This window comes from Erythranthe guttata, chromosome 9 (assembly GCF_056151865.1).
Source record: "Erythranthe guttata isolate IM_541 chromosome 9, IM_541, whole genome shotgun sequence".
Classification (NCBI taxonomy): Eukaryota; Viridiplantae; Streptophyta; class Magnoliopsida; order Lamiales; family Phrymaceae; genus Erythranthe; species Erythranthe guttata.
In genome coordinates, this window is record NC_142541.1 from 11,764,372 (window position 1) to 11,784,720 (window position 20,349).

Sequence of the window (20,349 nt, forward strand, 5' to 3'; positions counted from 1 at the left end):
AGAAATTAAAAACGAAGATTTATCAGAGAAAACAAGCTAGGATTTTATTCTCCCCTCTATGTGATTATTAATTCCCGAAATCCTTCAATTATGCAAATCATTAAATCGGATTAGTAACCTGAGATGCTAAATTAATCATCACACGCTTCCACGTGTATTACGATTCTAATACTCTAGATTGAATTATTGTATTCCTACTCAATTAAACCTAGAACACAGCATGAAGCACAAATTTCAATAATAGCTACCTAAGAGCTTAACTATATTCATTATGTTAATACTACAAAGGATCTTCTACCCAAGCTTTGATTATTAACCTGGTCTTCCGATGTAGGGAATCGGACACGTGTACGCAACGGAAAACAAAAATTTATGCGATTTAAACAAATTTAAAACACATAAACACATGCCCGATAATTGAAAACAATTAATTGCGTACCTTTGCGCTTCCAGCGAAATTAAAAACAACATACATGCTTAATTACTTAATCGAAATTAAATCAACTAGCATGCTCGCGTTTAAATCAAATAATCATGCTCGCAGTAAATAAACAATTTCATGTAGTCACATAAAATCATACAATTATCTTACTTAAACGAACATGCATATATTAATTTAAACGTGTCCGAATCTAACGACGATGGATTCGAAACTTTACCTCTTGAAGCATGAGGTAGGCGCACTAAGCAAAGCTAGATTGCCACGGAAAACCAATCCGTGCGATCCGGGGCAGCAACGACGATGATCCGAGCTACGGCGGCGCTTGTGGTTCACGCGCTCTCTTCGGGCGGCGCGTGCGTCGTCGGCTCGGTGGCAGCTCCTCGATTCTTCGATTCTTCCTCCTCTCGAATTTCACCTCGTATACTTTGATCTACTAGAACGTTGCACTAGACACGAAGTAGTTAGAATAAAACGGAAAGAAACGAAAAGAGAAAAGAGCTACCAAAAGGATCGGCCAACAGATGGCCGATTCTGGCGAGATGGTGGCGACGGCGCGGTGGTGGTCACGGGTTGAGATCGGCCGAGAGAGGTGAGAGCGGCTAGGGTTTAGTTCGTGTGTTGTGTGTTGTGCAAGACCTATAAATCAAGTATTTATAGTGTCTTGCATAAAACCCTAACGGGCTTAAGTTGGACCTGGCCCAACAGCTTAAGTTCGTTAGTTCTTTTACTTGCTCGTCTCTCTCAATTCGATGATCGGAAAATTGTAACAATTACATTTTCGGAATCATTATAATGTCCTCGTCATTACGAGTGCCAATTCTCAATTTCAAACTTTCTAAAAGTGGAACCCTAATTCAGTGCACTTTCTAAATTTGGAAACTTCCCGATTTAGAAAGTTCACTAAGATGTTCGTCTATTCTTTTCTTTTTCTTATTCTCATTCATAATTCCAAATTACAAATGTTGGACCCAATCATATTGACTTTCAATCATGCAAAGATAAACCATTTTTACCTTTGACCATTTATTCAAAGATCTCATGTGCACGAGCAGTGTCACCCTCGATGGTTCAGGTGTAAGCTAGCTGTGGGCCCACAGCCCTTTGTGGTCAAAACTCGTCCCTTAGACTTACGATTAAGATGAAGCTCGTTTCACCTTAATCACCCAACGAATCAAGATTGGCGTCTAACAACTACACGTCATGATTCCGTAGATACAAATGAAGTGCCTGCAAGAACCTTTTGATATAGTTAGCGTACAGTATGATCCCTTCGATTCATATGTCTCGATTCAACTGGAGGCATTGGTTCATCAAGACCTCTTTATTTGTTCAATGACTGTGCGATCGTTCTAAGTGTTGTAATCGTTACGTGCATGACTTAGAGAACTGAATTTTCTAATCATCACTTAGTCAGCTCTGGCAAGAGACTTATAGAGATTACAAACTATAAGAACACACAGGACATCCAAGAATATTCTAGCGATTGAATCCCCGACTACAATGCACAGACCTCCCACTAGATTTCGGACTGCACGAACACTGGCCCTTGGAGTGGTCCTCGGTGGAACTCAGGGACAGGTCACGATACAGCTGGTCCTCTAGTGAAGTCACGGTGATGTCTAGGTCATAGGACTAATGGTGTACATCTATACATAGATATCTCTACTCCATTATTGGGAACCACTTAGAGATTTCTAAGGTGAGGGAGTTCAGTGAACTCGTCAACTTACGAGCACCCACTTATGCATGCCGATATCACAATATCGTTTACTGATGAGATGCAGTACACATACACTAAGTGTTAGCTAGTCTCTTAATGGGAAAGGCCGATACCCTTATAAGTGGCGTAACCCTTCGACTACGAACACGTTTAACAGTTATAATACTTAATTAAATATCTCACGATCCTAACGATCAATTACTAGTACTTGTAATAACTGTAAGGACTATATCTATGCTTGTGACAAATGGACAAAGATATAGAATGCCAAGGTGTTTTATCATTAATACGAAAAAGGTTTGTTTATTACCATAATAAATACGAAAGACCACAGCCACATGTTGGCTTGTCGGTCACCTACTCTAACATCCGATTCATGCGATTAACAATAACCGAAAAGCACATAAAGTGAGCAGTTACTTAATAAAACATGCAGAAGAAATAATTCGAAATGAAAACTTGCATAAAATCATGGAAAATGGTTCATAAATCCCACATAGGGTTCAAAATAAAATCCTAAAAATAAAGAGTTTAGCTACTCATGATTAAATTCAAAACTAAATAAAAAGAGTTCATGGAAGATAAAAACTATGCTTGAATCTTCAAGGTCTTCGTCTTCGTTATTGTTTTTTTGCTCTTGACATTGCGTAAAAAAAAGACCCCTTCATTGTGTGCTTGAGTTGGTCATTTATAAGGTGGAAAAAATCGCGAAAAATGTAGTTTTCTTGTAGTTCCTTACTCCGCCTCTCTGCCTGCTCGAACGGCCATCTGGATTTTCAGTTAAAATCCGAGATGGCCATCTCAAATCCAGAGACTTTTCTCTTCTTGAAAATAGATTTTCGGACGGCCGTCTCAACTTCTAGTGTATTTCTCGGACGGCTGTCCGAGATCTTGACGGTCTGACTTTTGACTTCACTTTTTTGTCCACATTTTGTTCTTATTTTCCCTTTTGACCCCCACTTTATTCAATTCTTCATATCATGCCTGAAACTCAATAAATCATGACTTTAAACACCAATTATCAATAAATTACACCAAAAGCTCCAATTAAAAGATACAATTAAGTGTACAAATATACACGATACTCGTACGTTCCTGAACCATATCTTGGTACTTAAAAATTATCTTGATACTCCTTTCCGTGTATAAAATTTCAATCAAAATTAGTTTTCCAAAATAATTTGTCGATCTAAAGTTAAAAATTAATCCAGTCAATTGAAAAACATAGGTAGGGAATGAAACTTTAAAATTCATAAACATATAAAATAAAAGTATGTATTCATTCCTGCTGAAATTTTAACACGAAAACTTCTTTACATGTTTTGGATTATCGGTGGAAACAGTTTTCGAAATAATTGGTCAATTTGAAGTAATAAGTAAAAAAATACTATCTAGTGAGCGAGAATTTATGATAATGAAGCTATAAAAATTATTAAAAAAACATATTCATCCAAAAATGGTGATATGTTAATAAATTTTATGTTGGAATATTCAAATAAAACAGTGATATGCATAATTGGGCCAACTCAATGGGCCTACAAATTACTTACCTACTGGGCCACGAGCCCAATATCGAAGATCACTATCACCGAGGCCCAATCACCTTCAAGTAAGGTTTGGGCCCGACAATCTCAACTAAACTATAAATAAATGTTTGAATTCATTCCTTAAGGTACGTCCTATTAACTGAACAATACTATAATATGTATTCTCTGGACTATTTCTATGATCAGCACGTCTGACTTGAGCGTCGGAGGGGTTTCTGCCGGATCAACCCCCGGCTTAGTTCATGTGTTCTATGATCGCAGGTACCTCATGAACATCAAGTTGTCAAGCTCCTGATCTGCTTTGCTCTCCCAGTTCGTTTTCTACACCACCCTAGGTGAGCTATATTTTAGCATCATCATTTTGACGCCGTCTGTGGGAACGATGCAAACCACATCATGTAGACAACAAGATCCTCCTGAGGCGTCTGCTCGGAGAGAAAATGACACTACTAACGACCTCCCACCTCGTGGAGGCTCTGGCTTGCCACCTCCTCCACGTCCTATGGATCCGCCTCGCGAGGTTCAGGTGATCCCCTCTCGGGACCCACCACTCGCCGATCCACCACTCCCTGCTCCTCGAATGGTTCAAATAACCGAGGATGCGCTTCAACGCATGATAGCAGAAGCTTCAACTCGCGCTGCCACAGAGGCCGTGACCCAATATATCGCCACGATGGGAGCAAATGCTCCCAACGCGATATCAGCACCTGCTCCACATGTGGAGCCACCTATGGCACCACCGCCATCGACTCCCTGGGGGCTTACATCTGCCCCCAAAATATTTCGCTCGCCAAGGGTTATCGACTCCCTGGGGGCTTACATCTGCCCCCAAAATATTTCGCTCGCCAAGGGTTATCGACTCCCTGGGGGCTTACATCTGCCCCCAAAATATTTCGCTCGCCAAGGTTTATCGACTCCCTGGGGGTTTACATCTGCCCCCAAAATATTTCGCTCGCCAAGGGTTATCGACTCCCTGGGGGCTTACCTCTACCCCCGAAATATCTCGCTCGCCAAGGGTTATCGACTCCCTGGAGGTATACAGTGCCCCCAAAATATTTCGCTCGCCAAGGGTTATCGACTCCCTGGGGGCTTATAGTGCCCCCAAAATATTTCGCTCGCCATGGGTCATCGACTCTCTGGGGGCCTACTTCCACCCCCCTCGAGCGGTTCAGATAACCGAAGAGGACCTTCAGCGTATGATCGCCGAAACTTCAACAATATCAACTGATACTTGCTCCTCTAACGATTCAGATAACCGACAAGGACCTTCAGCATACGACCGCGAAAGCTTCAACTCGTGTTGTCACCTCAGACCATAGGTCTCGAGCGCCTCATCCTACAGTGAGTGGTTAACCCATCCCTAGGTTGGGCATCACCTTTACCTTTCAACCCCAAGTGGGTTCACATCACATCGCAAGAGACGAGTAAAAAAAAAATAAAAAAAAAAGGGGGGGGGGGAGGTAAAATCGCGCACGCGAGACCCCCGAAGAAGATGAAGAAAAAAGAAAAAAAAAGAAGATGAAAAAACAGAAGAAGAAAGAAAAAAAAAAGAAGAAGATGAAAAAATAAAAAAAAAGATGAAAAAAGAGAAGAAGAAAAAAGAAGATGAAAAAAATACAAGAACAAGAAGAAGAAAAAAGAGAGTAAAAGAAGAAGAATTAGAAGAAGAAAGAAAGAAGAAAGAAGAAGAAAAAGAAAAAAGAGAATAAAAAATAAAAAGGGAGGAGATGCAGCTGAGCCGCGCGCGCGGCTCCATTCAAAAAAAAAAAAAAAAAAAAAAGGGGAAAAGGCGCGCGCCTTCCCATGCACGCGCGCGCCTCCCAAAGCCACCTTGGAGCGCGCGCTCCCACCTAATTGGGCACAACTTTTGCCACTCTCCACCAAATTGCGCGTAGATTTCACCTCGCTTCACCAAATCGCGCAAGAATTTCAACGCGCTCCACCAAGCGCGAACTCTCTAGCGCGCCTCATCATATCGCGCACGCGCTCAAATGGATAAATACAAATTATTATTTCTCCACACCACGCCAGCAATTAAAGAAACACTACAACACCGATCTACTCTCGACACGATCCGGTACCCTTTTCGACGTGGCTCTCACATCGTCTCGAGGGTGGGGGGCTTGCGAGACAACTCCCACTAGGAGACCACTCGCTCCGTCCTACAACCCGCAGCGAGACAACTCCCACGAGGAGCCAACTCCCTCGGGTCTACGAAACCATAGCGAGATAACTCACACGAGGAGACCACTCGCTCCATCCTATAACCCGTTGCGAGGTAACTCCCACGAGGAGCCAACTCCCTCGGGTCTCATAACCACAGCGAGATAACTCCCATGAGGAACAAACTCGCTCGGTCCTACAACCAGCAGCGAGACAACTCCCACGAGGAGCAAACTCGCTCTGTCCTACATCCCGCAGTGAGACAACTCCCATGAGGAGCAAACTCGCTCTGTCCTACATCCCGCAGTGAGACAACTCCCACGAGGAGCAAACTCGCTCGAACCTACAACCCCTTGCGAGGAAAATCCCACGAGGAGACCACTCGCTCCGTCCTACAACCCGCAGCGAGACAACTCCCACGAGGAGCCAACTCGCTCGGTACTACGAACCCTCAGCGAGATAACTCCCACGAGGAGCCAACTCCCACAAGGAGCCAACTCGCTCGACACTACAAATCCGTTGCAAGGCAACTCCCACGTGCAGCCACCTCGCTCGATAATAAGACTCGCTGCGAGACAACTCCCACGAGGAGAGAAATCGCTCAGAGCGACATCAATCTGCACACTCGTCAGTCGCGGGTCATCCAATGATTCTACAACTTCGCTGCGAGACAACTCCCATGAGGAGACAACTCGCCCGAAACTCACTATATAATCGCAAGCTCAAGTTAGCACGATTACAACCCTAGAAACACTTAGAAATATTATGGGAATCTATATAGCCTGGCCAGCTTGATTACTCAAATTTATCTACTTGTTTTCAATGGGTCCTTCATTAAAACGTGGCCACGGTCCAAACATACTTACGACCCACGAGGTCTAACAAAGGGCACGATCCCCATATAAAAATCTTGAGAGCCTGATCCCCTCCTCAAGTACGTCACGCACAAGGCTATATGTAAACACATACAAGCAACGCGTCACAACATTGACAATGTCGATAAATAACAACTCCCACGAGGAGAATACTCGCTCTGTGCTACTGCATTATCACGAGACAACTCCCACGAGGAGATAACTCGGTCAACTCTATTACCCCGCGACGAGACAACTCCCACGAGGAGATAACTTGATCCGAGCTATTACATCGTCGCGGGACAACACCGACGACTCAAGTAACTTACATCGCGACAACTTGATTGCGCTACGCGCCAACGCGCCTTCACGCCCCTCCGACACACGCTCCGATGCGTTTTCGCACACCATTAGGCCATACGCCAACGATCGACTTCTACAAATTTTACTCTCGACACGATCTGACACCCATTTCAACATGCCCCCCACATCGAATCGAGAGTGGGGGGCTTAATGATATGCATAATTGGGCCAACTCAATGGGTCTACAAATTACTTACCTACTGGGCCACGAGCCCAATATCGAAGACCACTATCACCGAGGCCCAATCACCTTCAAGTAAGGTTTGGGCCCGACAATCTCAACTAAACTATAAATAAAGGTTTGAATTAATTCCTTAAGGTACGTCCTATTAACTGAGCAATACTATAATATGTATTCTCTGGACTATTTCTATGATCAGCACGTCTGACTTGAGCGTCGGAGGGGTTTTCGCCGGATCAACCCCCGGCTTAGTTCATGTGTTCTATGATCGCAGGTACCTCATGATCATCAAGTTGTCAAGCTTCTGATCTGCTTTGCTCTCCCAGTTCGTTTTCTACACCACCCTAGGTGAGCTATATTTTAGCATCATCAAACAGTTTTCTGAAACACACAATAAAAGATCATTGTGCATATAAACAAAGAAATTGGGGTTACTCCCGTCATCAGCAATTTACAGCCGTCAATTTTTTTCTCACTTTTCCCGCTCTTCGTTTTCTTCAAGTTCCTAATTTGATATCTACAACCACACATGGTGCAATGTAAGTGATTATATTCATGTATTCTTCTAAAAGTTGTACTCAGGTTTTTTACCGTCGTAATTACTTTACTTAATTGAAGAGTTTTCTATAAAATTGGAATGTAGGTGGATAATAATCACGTCACACACGACTGGTCTAATTTTCCTTAAATCATTTTAAACTTTAAAAATTGAAGAGGATATTGGAGTTTTTGCCTAAATGTAAGTATTCATGCTTTATTTACGTGTATTTAAGCGTGTTATGTTAAAATCTCATTTTCTGTTGTGGAATATAGGGAATAGGATTATTGTGTGAAAAGAAATAGGCTTATAATTTTGTTTACAATTTGAAATAGGATTTCGTTTACAATTTATGTTCTGATATTCCAAATGCCCTAAGCATAATATAGAAAATAATTTAGAAAGATTCGTTGCCACAGACTTGTTGTTTTAATAACTACTGAACATATGTACTTTATTGTTATTTTCAATATTTTACAAGTATTTTTGATTAGTTTAGAACTGACATCGTACTCCTATTTATACTTCTCCATCCCCGCGATGAATGGTGGGAAATGATTTACTTATATGGTTGGGGATGACTCTTTAGAACACTATATAGACGTTTGATATCTTTTAGGAAGCAAAGTACAATTGAGAGCTTTCTAGAAAGTTTCTATAAATCTATAGTAATCGGTTACAACTTCTATATATTTGTAGAAAAATTATATCTACAAATAAAGAAGAGTTAATCTCATTTGGCGGGTTTGTTTTGTTGATTCCCTTCTTCGGCTCATGCCATTCTTACAAAAATTGAAATCAGATCTAGTATTGAGATTCAGGTTTCTCTTGTCAATGTAAGTATTTAACAATTTTTTTCTCCATTTATTGAATATTCGACGTCCTCTTACATTTTTTTTAATAGTTTTATCATCAAACTCTATATTTTCTTTAATAATTTCTACAAAATGACACCTTATTTTTATTAAAAAAATATTTTTGCATTGCGGATAAATATAGGAAATTAATATTTCGCATGTATAATTTTTCAGATGTTGGATTAAAATATTTACTCATTAGATATTTATATGAAAACTTGTAATTTTTGCATCAATATTTATTTAACGGTAAATGTTAATGTTCTATTGTATTTAACTATTTATTACTAACATCAAATTTCATTAACATGACCTTTTCATTTAGGATTAACGGTACGAAATTTGATGTTACAAATAAATATTTAACTTTTAATGTACATATTTGGTGAATTAAATAATTTCATCCAACATATGAAAAAATATACTATCTAAATGTTATTTTTTTAATTTAAATATTTAATGAGTAAATAATTTTTAACCCAAAATTTGAAAAAAAATTACTATCTTAAATATTATTTAGTTGATTTATTCATAGCACATTTATTATTTCTAAATAAAAATAAGGTGTCATTTATTAAAACTTAGAGCCTGTTTGGCAAAGCTTATAAGCTCCTAAAAACATCTTATAAAATGTTTAAGAGCTTATAAGCTATTAAAAAGTGTTTGGTAAAAAAATTAGAAAAGATCTTATTTTTTCAAAAAATAAGCTGTTAGGGAACTTATAAGATATTTTTAAAAAAGTACCTTCACGCCACCTTTTTTCTATAAGATCTTGTTTGCTTATTTACTAAAACACTCAAAATACAAAATTACCCTCAAGTACTTTATTATATTACATGAATACTAATAACATTTATATTTTATCAAAACAACGTATTATTGTAATCAAGATTAATAATTAGTTAAAATATAATTATCATGATAATTGTAAAAAAAATTATTCTCTATTTATATTTTATATATATATATATATATATATATATATATATATATATATATATATATATATATATATATATATATATATATATATATATATATATATATATATATACCCGAACATTCTTATTATCTCAATAATAAATTATATTTCTTTTATTTAGCTATAAAAAAAATATATTTCTTTTACAACCTTTATTTTATTTTATATTAATATATTAATGGGAAAAAAATTAAAACTTTCACAAATCTGTTTCATTAAAATATTTTATTACACTTCATTTTATTTTAAAAAAATTGTCAAATGTCATATCAACATACATAAAAAAATATTTGGTTTGTTTAATATATAATTTTATATTATTATTTATATTTGAAAATTAATTTGTAAATATTATTATAGTAACAGTTTAGGAACAAAATTATTTAAGTCGAATTAGTTTAACAGTTATAATGGCGTCATGTACTTTTTTGTCATTATAGTGATAAACAGACATTTTATTTCCAAACACCTGAACAACTTATAAAAACTAAATTAACTTATAAGTTAAATATCCAAACACCTTAAAAAATAATTTTTAAAACAAAATCTAATAGCTTATCAGCTCCTAAAACATCTTATCAGATGTAGGAGCTTATAAGATGTTTTAAATAAGCTTAGCCAAACGGGCTCTTAATAAAAATATATTAAGTTTATTTTACTACTAACACCTCTATGATCAAATAGATTGACCATTAAGTGGATGGGGTAAGTGTATTTTTCATAGGGTAACTAATAAGTGTTACATAGGGCTTAGTACAAGGAGGTAAAATGTATCTTACTCTATAAAATATATAAGAGCTTAGAAGCTCTTCCAAAATATTTGGTAAATTTTCTAAAAAAGATCCTAAAAGTTCAAAAAATAAGTTATTGAAGAGCTTTTAAGATCTTTTTCAAAAGTACCTACTCCACATGTGTATGTAAGATCTTATAATGATGTAAAAATAATTTATAAGCTTACTATCCAAACACTTTAAAAATTAATTCCGATTATAAGACGTAACGACTTATCAGCTCTTAATAAACGGCTTATCAGAAGAAGCTTATCAGCTGTTTAAAATAAGCTTAACCAAACAGGCCCGAAATACATGCTCTTCGGCCTTCACCACTAAATAAGCAATACGTATTTGGCACACTAAATAGGAATGAGAAAGTCAATTAGGGTCCCAATTAATCCATTAATAACCATCCACTAAGTGGAATTAATGCAATAAAAACTAATAGTGTTTGAATGCATCACCAAAGAGAAAGAAACCTAGCTTCCGTTGTTAGTAGGGCCCACGTCAGAAAGCTCGAGCGATACTGGGCAATGGTCACTCCCGTAGAAACCTGCAACCATTTGACTCAGTTAAGATTGCAATTTTTCAAAACTTGAGGGGTCTAGATGTAATTAAACCAATTCGAACAATGTTCGTTTACCTTGTAGTTCAATACCATGTCCATGCATTTCACAGGCAACAATTCTTTCCTTGAGTTTCTCCGAGACTATGAAATAGTCGATTCTCATTCTTTTTCCACGATATCTGCAAATGTGTTAATTCATTTGTGTGAGCTCCAATTGTCGATTCTCATACTCTTTCATATCAATTAAATTAAATTGAATTAAATTAGCATAGTAACTTCTTACTTTCCGACGGGGTTTCCTGACCAGGAGAAACCACGCTCCATGTCTTTATCCTTGTGTAAATACCTATACGAATCCATTAGCTTCCCCCTGGGTAAACACAAATTAAATCCAAGTGTGAGATTTCCATAAACCACAAATACTTGGTAGAAAAAAAAAAAAAAAAAAAGAAAAAAGAAAGAAATAAAAAAAGGCATCTAATAGGCAAGAATTCAACAACCCCTACATCAAAATCAAAGAACTATGTATTCTTACGTTGTTGAATCGAAATACGTTATGATGCCAATTGTTGATAATTTTGTCATCATCCAATTGTTTTTCGAAATTTCAAAATCACAATGTGATAAAATAAAAATCAATTAAAATAAGAAAAGGTCCTCTAATTCCAATTATGAATTTGCTTCGGGCCTTTGGGAACAGCCTTTCTAATTCTAATTACGAATGTTGATTGATTTTACCGTAAAACCATTGAATAACTCATAATCAGATCAGACAACACGGTACGTACTCTTTTAGAATGGAACCAAATCGTTTCCTCTCAGACAATGTAAATCCAGGTTGTCCACAATCCTGCATCACATAGAGAAAATATTTCGACATCACAATTTGTTAGCTTTAGAGAAAAAAGAGAATATATATATATATATATATATATATATATATATATATATATATATGAACAATTCATCTACTGCTACGAATATTATCTACTCCATTCGTTCTCATTATAAATGTAACCAGAATGCACGAAAAAGTTGACCACTAAATCAAGAGTAAAACTGCCTCATTAGTTAGTTATTATACTCGTGACCAATTTCTCGGACAAAGTTGGTAGTATTTTTTTTTCTTTTTCCCTTCATAATCACTTAATTAAAGTTGATTCAAATAACAAGCTTTATAATGAACACGGAACTCGACAGGCAATAAAGTAAGCTGCTATAAAGCAGTACCTCTTTATTAGGTGGAACATAACCATTTTGCTTAGCTGAACTGAAAAATTCTGGATGACTTACATCAATATCTTCATGACTGCATAAATTTTTTTTAATAATAATAACAAGAGATTACGAACAGCATTATCCAATATATGAAATGCACGAATTGAACAGATCAGCTGAACTTATTATTGCACGTGTTTTGGCAAAGTACCTTACGTTAAGATCTCCACACCAGATAAGGGGCTTATCGGAATTTTTCTGAACAAATTCTAACATCCTTTTATCCCACTTTCTTCTCCTTTGAAACGAGGATTCCTCGTCCTTCCATCCATTGTTAGGAGAATATGTATTCAATATACGGAATGATTCAAATTCAGCCAATATAACCCTGCCATCTGGCTCATGCTTTGAACCTAATACGAAACTTACACAGTTATGAAATGACTTTTTGCTCCTTGCACCAAGATCTCTAACAAAACATTCGGATCTCTTATAATTTTGAAACTTTTAGCTCGTTATTTCAATTTGTAAACATTGATCGGGACAATCCACAAGCAAAAAATGTTTAACAGCCAGAGATAATATAAGCAAGACTATTTAATGACGAGAATGGTACGATTAAGATACAATTTCATTTCCTTATGATTAAATCATACTATAAGTGGGATGAAGGTAATTTCAAATCCAATAGCAATAGGGCAAAATTATTTTTATATAAAAAAGATCCTATTCGAAAAAGACATCATCCAACAAACCTGATTGGTCCAATGAGAAGGAAACCCTTTTCGGCTGGAAGCACTTTTTAATAAACAACGCAGTTCCAGCATATTTTGTATCTGAAAGAGACCACCATACATTATAGTTTTTAAATGGTAGATTTGATAATGCACGCATCAGAACCTGCACACAAAAATAACGAAAAAATAACTCAATTTGCATATACTGGCAGTAAAAGGAAAATTCTATGCACCGACTATTTTATGGGAATGTTGTTGCCTACATTCCGACTCAATTTACTTTTCCGGAGAAGATTTTTTCATTCCTGAATTAATAAAGTACTATGCTAGCAGAATTTATGTAATCAAAGTACGACGCATTAAAAAGTTTAGATCATGAATTTTATAAACTTTTCTCGAAATAAAAAGTTTACCTGTTTCTCCTCACGTGAGGAGGTAGTATCATCTTTGAACTCTCTAGGGTTTTTCGGTGCACCTTTAGAACCAGCTGCAGGCATTCTAACTTCCTACCACCATTATCAAGTTAGATAAACTCTTGTCCAAGGTTCCAAGTAACAAAAATTCAAAATTACATTGCATATATGTTTACTTACAAGATAAATAAAAGATCTCTACAAATCAAGGGAGTAGATGTTCCACAAATATTTTACGTGGGGTAGGGGTACGTTGCATAATCAACTAAAAGAATTTATGCTAAAGCAGGCCCGATTCTGGAACAAAATATGTTTACTTACAAGTAACATGTATTCCAAGATCATAAATTCCTACTCAAACAGCATTTCTGCCTAAACAGAGACGTTCGCGAAATTTAAACAAAAATGTTAAGATATTCATTTAGAACAGGGATGTATAACTACAAAAGCAAAAACTTTGATCAATTCACTGTAAGCAAACAATACAACCAAAAAGGTATCATAAGAACTTAAACTAGGCCCTCCCATTTTGGAGCATCAAAAGAAAAACAAATTCACAAACACTTGGCAGGCACTAATCCAACATTAGAAAAATAACACTTTTGGAAAGAATACCTGTATTGCAATGACGTCAGGATCAAGGGTTTCTATGAACTTTGAGAACTCGGTCCAGTTGTTCTTGACTCGTAGCAGGAAGCTGTTGGCATTCCATGTCAAGAATTTCGAAGGCTCTTTCTTTGTGGTGTCTTCATCAATGGCGGCAGAAGCATTTTCCGTTGGGTTTTCGGAGTCTTTCAGTGGTGAAGAGGAAGAGGAGAGAGTGGGTTTCTTGGAAGGGGAATCTCTCTCTACCGGCTTGAAAAATCTCTTCATCTTTGTGTTCGCTGCCGTCAATTGACAGACGGAGGAGTATATAACCTTTGTTTGGCTGTTGCCGGAGAAATTAACTAGGGGGCTAATGCTAATTATTGGAAGTGTTTGGAACATTTTCACACTACAAAAAGTTGTCAAATTGCAAACTAACCCTTGAAATATGATTAATTACAAAAAAAAACCCCTTCGCGTTTGCATAATTGTATTTACAATCTTGAGGTGCAATGTTTTCCTCCTTGAAATCAAGGCATTGCATTGCACAAAGGGGATAATGAGAAAATCAAAGAAAACTGTTTGACTCACCACAAAAGTAGAAGCTACTTATAGTTTCGTCAAAGATGGGTAGAACAAGTATAACAGTTGCGAAATGTCATATGATCGTGTAGCTAATTGACTCTGACAATCTTAGGCTTTGTACCCGATTGTTAGCCCCTTGCACGGACAAATATATTATGTTTGTAAAGGAACATGTGCCAAAGTGAACTATATAAGCGCCAACATACAAGTCCACCAATAAAAAAATGAGAGTCTTTGCAAGTAGTGCTAAAAATGAAATCGGTACTATTTGATGTGTGTTGTGTGCATCACGCTCTATGATCGGCATCATAAAAACATGAACAAGTTATGTGCCCAAAAATGAGTTTGGGACTTTGTTTAGCATGATGTAGGGCAAAATCAGAAAATAAGGAAAGAAAAACATAAAAGAAGAACGCAACATAGCACAAAACCAAAAGAAAAAGGGACTATTAGTGAGAACCCCCTCTAGCTTTATTTTAATGATGATAGATCTAGCTCATTTTCCTTTATTAGTGAGAGACCCATCCTTTTTTTTATTCCCAAATTTACCCTTCCTCTAGTTACTACCTATTATACACTACTTTGATACACTTTTATTTTTTTATTTTTTTGTATTTTAATTTTAATTTTTGTTTTTTTTTTTATTTTTCTTATTTTAAAAAAATATATTTAAAAAAAAATTATTTTTTTAACTTTTTTATTATATTTTTTTACTATATTTTTTTGTCTTCAGTTAAAACAACTATATTTCAATAAAACAACTATTATTAAAACAACTGTTATTAAAACAATATGAGTAAAACAACTATATATCTCCAGCAACTCTCATTTATCAAAATCAACTATTTGTTAAATCAACTATTACATTCAACTAAAAAGTAATAAAAACAACTATATTGCTGCACGAAAACAACTATATTGCTGTACGAAAACAACTATATTGCTGTACGAAAACAACTATATTGATGTACGAAAATATCTATAAATCTGTGAATAACACCACACAATTTCAACAAAACCAAACATCCATTATACTATTGATTGAACACAAAATTAGCCTTTTATATAAGAATTCAACCAAAAACTCCAATTAAGAAAATTAAGATTCGAGAATTGGGTTCCAAAAAATCAGAGACGAAGAAGAAGAAGAACAACAATGAAACAATGTGGCGGTGGTCTGTATTGAAATCTCAGACGCAATATCAACCCTAGCGCCGCTGCATAATCTCGTCTTTCTCCCTAGCGAAAACCCTAACGCCGTCCTTGACGAGAGAATCCCAGGGGTGAAGATCGTCTTCTTTTCGCGTTGGTGGAGGGAGAAACGCCGTTGGGAGAAGAGAGTAACGATGGCGGCGCAAAGACGGAAGAGGGTTGGAGGCGGTGGCAGAACACAGATGGAAGAGAGTTGGAGGCGCCGATATGTAGAGAGAAAAGAGAGAGAAGAATAAGAAAATAGAGAGAACGTGAAATAGGTTTGGTTATTTTAATAGGGCAAATTAGGTATATTAGTAATGTCAAAAATAATATTAATTAAAAAAAAAAATAATATAAGGTGGGGGTTTTCACTAATAATGAAAATGAGGTTATATCCACCTTTATATAAGTAAATGAATTGGGGGGTTTTCACTAATTATCCCAAAGAAAAAAGGGAAAAAATAGGATAACTCTAATATTAATTAGAGTTTTGGATGGGTTAAATAATAAAAAGGGTAAATTACGGCCACCCCTGAGGTATGGCTAAATTACGAAAAAAACTTCTTTTGTTTGTGTAATTACAGCCACCCCTTCTTTTAAATTTTTTTACATAAAATTTATGTAATTCGGTTATTTATCGAACCAAATCGTATATTCAGTTCGGTAAACGGTATGAAATATTGGCGTAGTGAAATTTCAATTAGGTTTTACCGATTTAACATCCTTAAATACACCTCTAGAGGGATATTTTTTTAAGATAATACATAGTTGAGGGGGAGACTGTGATCATTACCCAACCAGAAGGGAGGTTTTCATAATTTAACCATAACTCAGGGGTGACTGTAATTTGCCCATAATAAAAATTGGGTTCATGAGATAAATATGCATATAGATATAATATATATAATGTAAAAGTTTTGAATTGAGGGTGAGTTTAGATTCTTCTTTGCCCAAGCTAGGGTTGGACTCGCCCATGGTGGCCAAAGGGTTAATATGAAACGATTTCGTAGATTTTAAGTTTATCGCAGAAAGACGAAGATAGAGAGAGTTAGGTAGAAAGTTTATATTCTTCCATTTTTGTATCTTTATTTTTCTTCTCGAGTTCATATATTCTTTTTATTGTTCTTTCGTTTTTGTCTCTCTTTATTTCTTTGTTAGGTCTAATTTTCTTCTCATGTATGTTCTTCCTTTTCTTCTTTACCCTCTCACAACTTTTCTGCATCAGCACTATAATATAAACTTACGATATGAATTTATAAATTATTATCACAAAATTAGAAGTTTACAAAGTTAAATATTAATAAATAGGGTAAATTACACCCACACCCCTGAAGTATGCTTAAATAACTTTAAGGTCCCTGTGGTATCGATAATTACACTCACCCCCTTGAAACGTAGTTAAAAACTCTAACGGGATAATGCATTGCATACATTATTCCGATAGAGTTCTAATGGACTATTACTTTAAGCTAGTGGTGGAGATAACATAGAATTATGGGGTGACATGGTTCCCCCAATATTTCTTAAATCACCCATAACTCTTTGTCGTCTCCACCACTTCCTGAAACCAATAGTCCGTTCGAACTGTATCGTAATAACGTATCCAATGCATTATCCCATTATAGTTTATAACTACGTTTCAAGGGGGTGAGTGTAATTATCGATACCACAGGAACCTTAAAATTATTTAAGCATACCTCAGGGGCGTGGGTGTAATTTACCCTAATAAATAACCACATCTATCTACAGTTAAACATCTATAAATTAATACAGTTGGGACCATCAACATTTCATTAATTTAGCGAAATATTAACTTATCAATAAATTAATAATTATTAATTTATACATTAATTAATAACTTATTAATTTATGAAATTACTTTTATTATTATTTTCAATAAATACATTTTTTATAATTTTTTTATGTATATATTATTCATTGTACCATTAGTTCAATGCATATAGAGCCCGTTTCACGAGCGGGAGCTCTTAAAACAACAATGATATAGAACGATTTTATGTTGAGTTATGAGAAAACTATACCGAAAGTTCTAACCATGTTAAGAAAAGTGAGGGACGAGATTGATGTTGATGTGAACTTCAACAAGAAACAAGCGACAATTAAATTATATTGTATTAAGCTTTCATAGATCTATAAAATATGTATTGTACCATGTAAAGTAAGAATTATTTTTATGCATTATTAATTTATATATTATATGGGGCTTCTTAAAATCTTCGAATGTGTATTATCTTATAAATTTAGCGAATTATTAATTTAACACGTTGTCCCCGAGTCGGGATCGGGAAAATTTATTATTTAAGCGAGGTTATTAATTTATCGAGGTTCTACTGTATCTATATAAAAAAGACAATACCTTGCCTAATATTTTGACACGTGGCATCCTTTAGGTTTGCAAACCCTCTATGTTTGCTTCAATTTTCATCGAGTAAATTCTAATATGATTTGTTGTTTATTTCGGAAAATTGTGAATTTTGGCCGCTCTATTGGATTTCCAGAAATTTCTCATTTTGTTTTAGGTTTGTTCATAATTTCTCCCTATTATTGCGATGGGCTTCTTATTCTGTTTAATTTGAGATTTTCGTTCTTTCAGATTGTAATTTTTTTGTACGACACCCACATTTTCAATATAATTTGTTTTACAATATTTACTGCCCGATGTTATGGGTATTATTATTTTTAATTTCTTTGGTGATTTTTCAGAGAAACCTCCAACAACAAAATTTTGGAGTTTTTAAAAAGATCAATTTTGCACATATGCATGTCTCATAAGGACTTTGCTTTATTAGTTTCTAAAATTTCGATAAAGATGACGAATATGTTATATAGTATTGTGCATTCTTATGCTTAATCATTCCCCAAATTTCAACACCCCGAGTAAAGTAAATACCTTTCAGTTTCGAAGTTAACAAATCAAAAGTTGTTTTATAAGATATTAAAATGGCTTATGAAAAATATATGAAATCTGAATGGATGTCTTTTTCGACATAACGTACTCTTGCGTCGGAATTGGTTTCTATCAACACTGTTATGTGACAGTTCAAATGTTGCTTTTTTGTATATTTTCTATTTTGATTGATTTGTGCTCGGTTGGTGATATAATATATTTAATTTTGAGATTTTTGTATAGTTATTTCATATATCTTCATTAGCCATCTATTTAATAGTGTCTACATTGTTTCTTTATTCTTATTTTAGAAATTGCTGTCAATTGTAATTGTATTTCAGCTTTCCGTTATATTAAAGTGGTGATGAAGGAAAAACAATGTCCATTAATGTTGAAATGCAAGTTCAAGCCACACAGACTACTAGATAGGTGAGTAAGATTATAAATTAATGTTAAAATGTTTGTAAATTTTACTTACAGGTTTTTGCATTTTATATCATACAATCCTATTGACCCTTTCAGCATCTTTTATTTAGTTAAATTGATATTCAAGGTTAACAATGATATAGTTTATTTACCGTATTGAATTTACAGGGTATTTTGTATTGGCAACACTTCTTCACGAGGGAGGTCTTGCTTCTTTGTTATGAATTATACAATGGCCACAAACTAGGTTATCGAAACACCCATATTATATGTTCCCTGTTTAATAAACTAGGTTGCCCGGATCTTCTCATATGTATATTAAGCAGGGATATGGTCACTAGGTAGTAAGCAAAATTAAGAATTTTGCGAGTTCATATTTTGTCTTTTGTTTTTTACTACTAAAAGGGCCGTGAGTTTCTTATTTTTAGGTCGTTGTATGTTTGAATTGTTGCACACCAACAAACATTTAGATCTACCGTAAGTTTAATTTTTTTACTATTATATATTTTTCATTTCTTATATTTTTCGTATATATATATATATATATATATATATATATATATATATATATATATATATATATATATATATATATATATATATATATATATATATATATATATATACAGGTTTGCCATCATGACAGTAGATAGAACACATTTATCATGAAGAGTTGAATTGTCAGTCAAACAAATACTCCTTGCAAAGTTCTCAAGGAGCCTTCAGAAATTAGTAGACGAGGTTTTTCCACCTCCATCCATCCATTTAATTCTTAAGTAGATATTAATTGATTTGATATTCTTAGTTTCTATACTATATAAAATTGTCTCTTGGTGGTTGTAGTTTGGTGTTGCTGTTGTTATAAAGAACGATGTTATGGCCCAAGTGGATGGTTCATCGATTTTCGGCGGGCCTCAAATAGAACCCTTTGCTGTTAATATGTTATTACCACAAAGTTCTTTTCCTGTATCTTTTTCTTTCATGAATTCTTGCGAAAGCAATTACTTTTAATGGATAGTTTGTCTGAACATTTGATTTGTGGTGACAGATTATCTTTAATAAAAAGTAAGAGGAATGTAGATGATTGGCAAAATAAATTATCCGTGTTTGGCTGAAGCAAGATTTAGATATCTACACAAAGTGTAATAGATGAGAAGGATTAATGTCCTTTTAATCTATTTACTGTTTACGTAAACAGATTCTTTATTGTGATTATGTTTCTTCAATTATATTTCCTTGATATTTATTTTAATAGAAAATTCTGGGCTTGCAGTTGTAGTATAAAATGAAATCCC

At 35.1% G+C, this 20,349-nt stretch overlaps 1 protein-coding gene and 1 long non-coding RNA gene across 2 annotated transcripts; one reads left to right on the forward strand and one right to left on the reverse strand.

Annotated features, from left to right (window-relative positions):
• Window positions 1-10,616: 10,616 nt before the first annotated feature.
• Window positions 10,617-14,327, reverse strand: LOC105955049 (DNAse I-like superfamily protein). The gene is made up of 9 exons (XM_012978748.2): window positions 13,972-14,327; window positions 13,357-13,449; window positions 12,962-13,106; window positions 12,418-12,619; window positions 12,219-12,297; window positions 11,777-11,838; window positions 11,272-11,358; window positions 11,064-11,167; window positions 10,617-10,973 (listed from the first exon to the last, which is right to left on the reverse strand). The coding sequence occupies exons 1-9, from the start codon at window positions 14,227-14,229 to the stop codon at window positions 10,900-10,902; spliced, it is 1,104 nt and encodes a 367-aa protein (XP_012834202.2). The 5' UTR covers window positions 14,230-14,327; the 3' UTR covers window positions 10,617-10,899.
• A 3,893-nt stretch (window positions 14,328-18,220) lies between these two features.
• LOC148768099 (uncharacterized) lies at window positions 18,221-19,588 on the forward strand. The gene is made up of 3 exons (XR_016033646.1): window positions 18,221-18,260; window positions 18,970-19,057; window positions 19,223-19,588. It is a non-coding gene; the product is annotated as an uncharacterized LOC148768099 (long non-coding RNA).
• The last annotated feature ends 761 nt before the right edge of the window (window positions 19,589-20,349 follow it).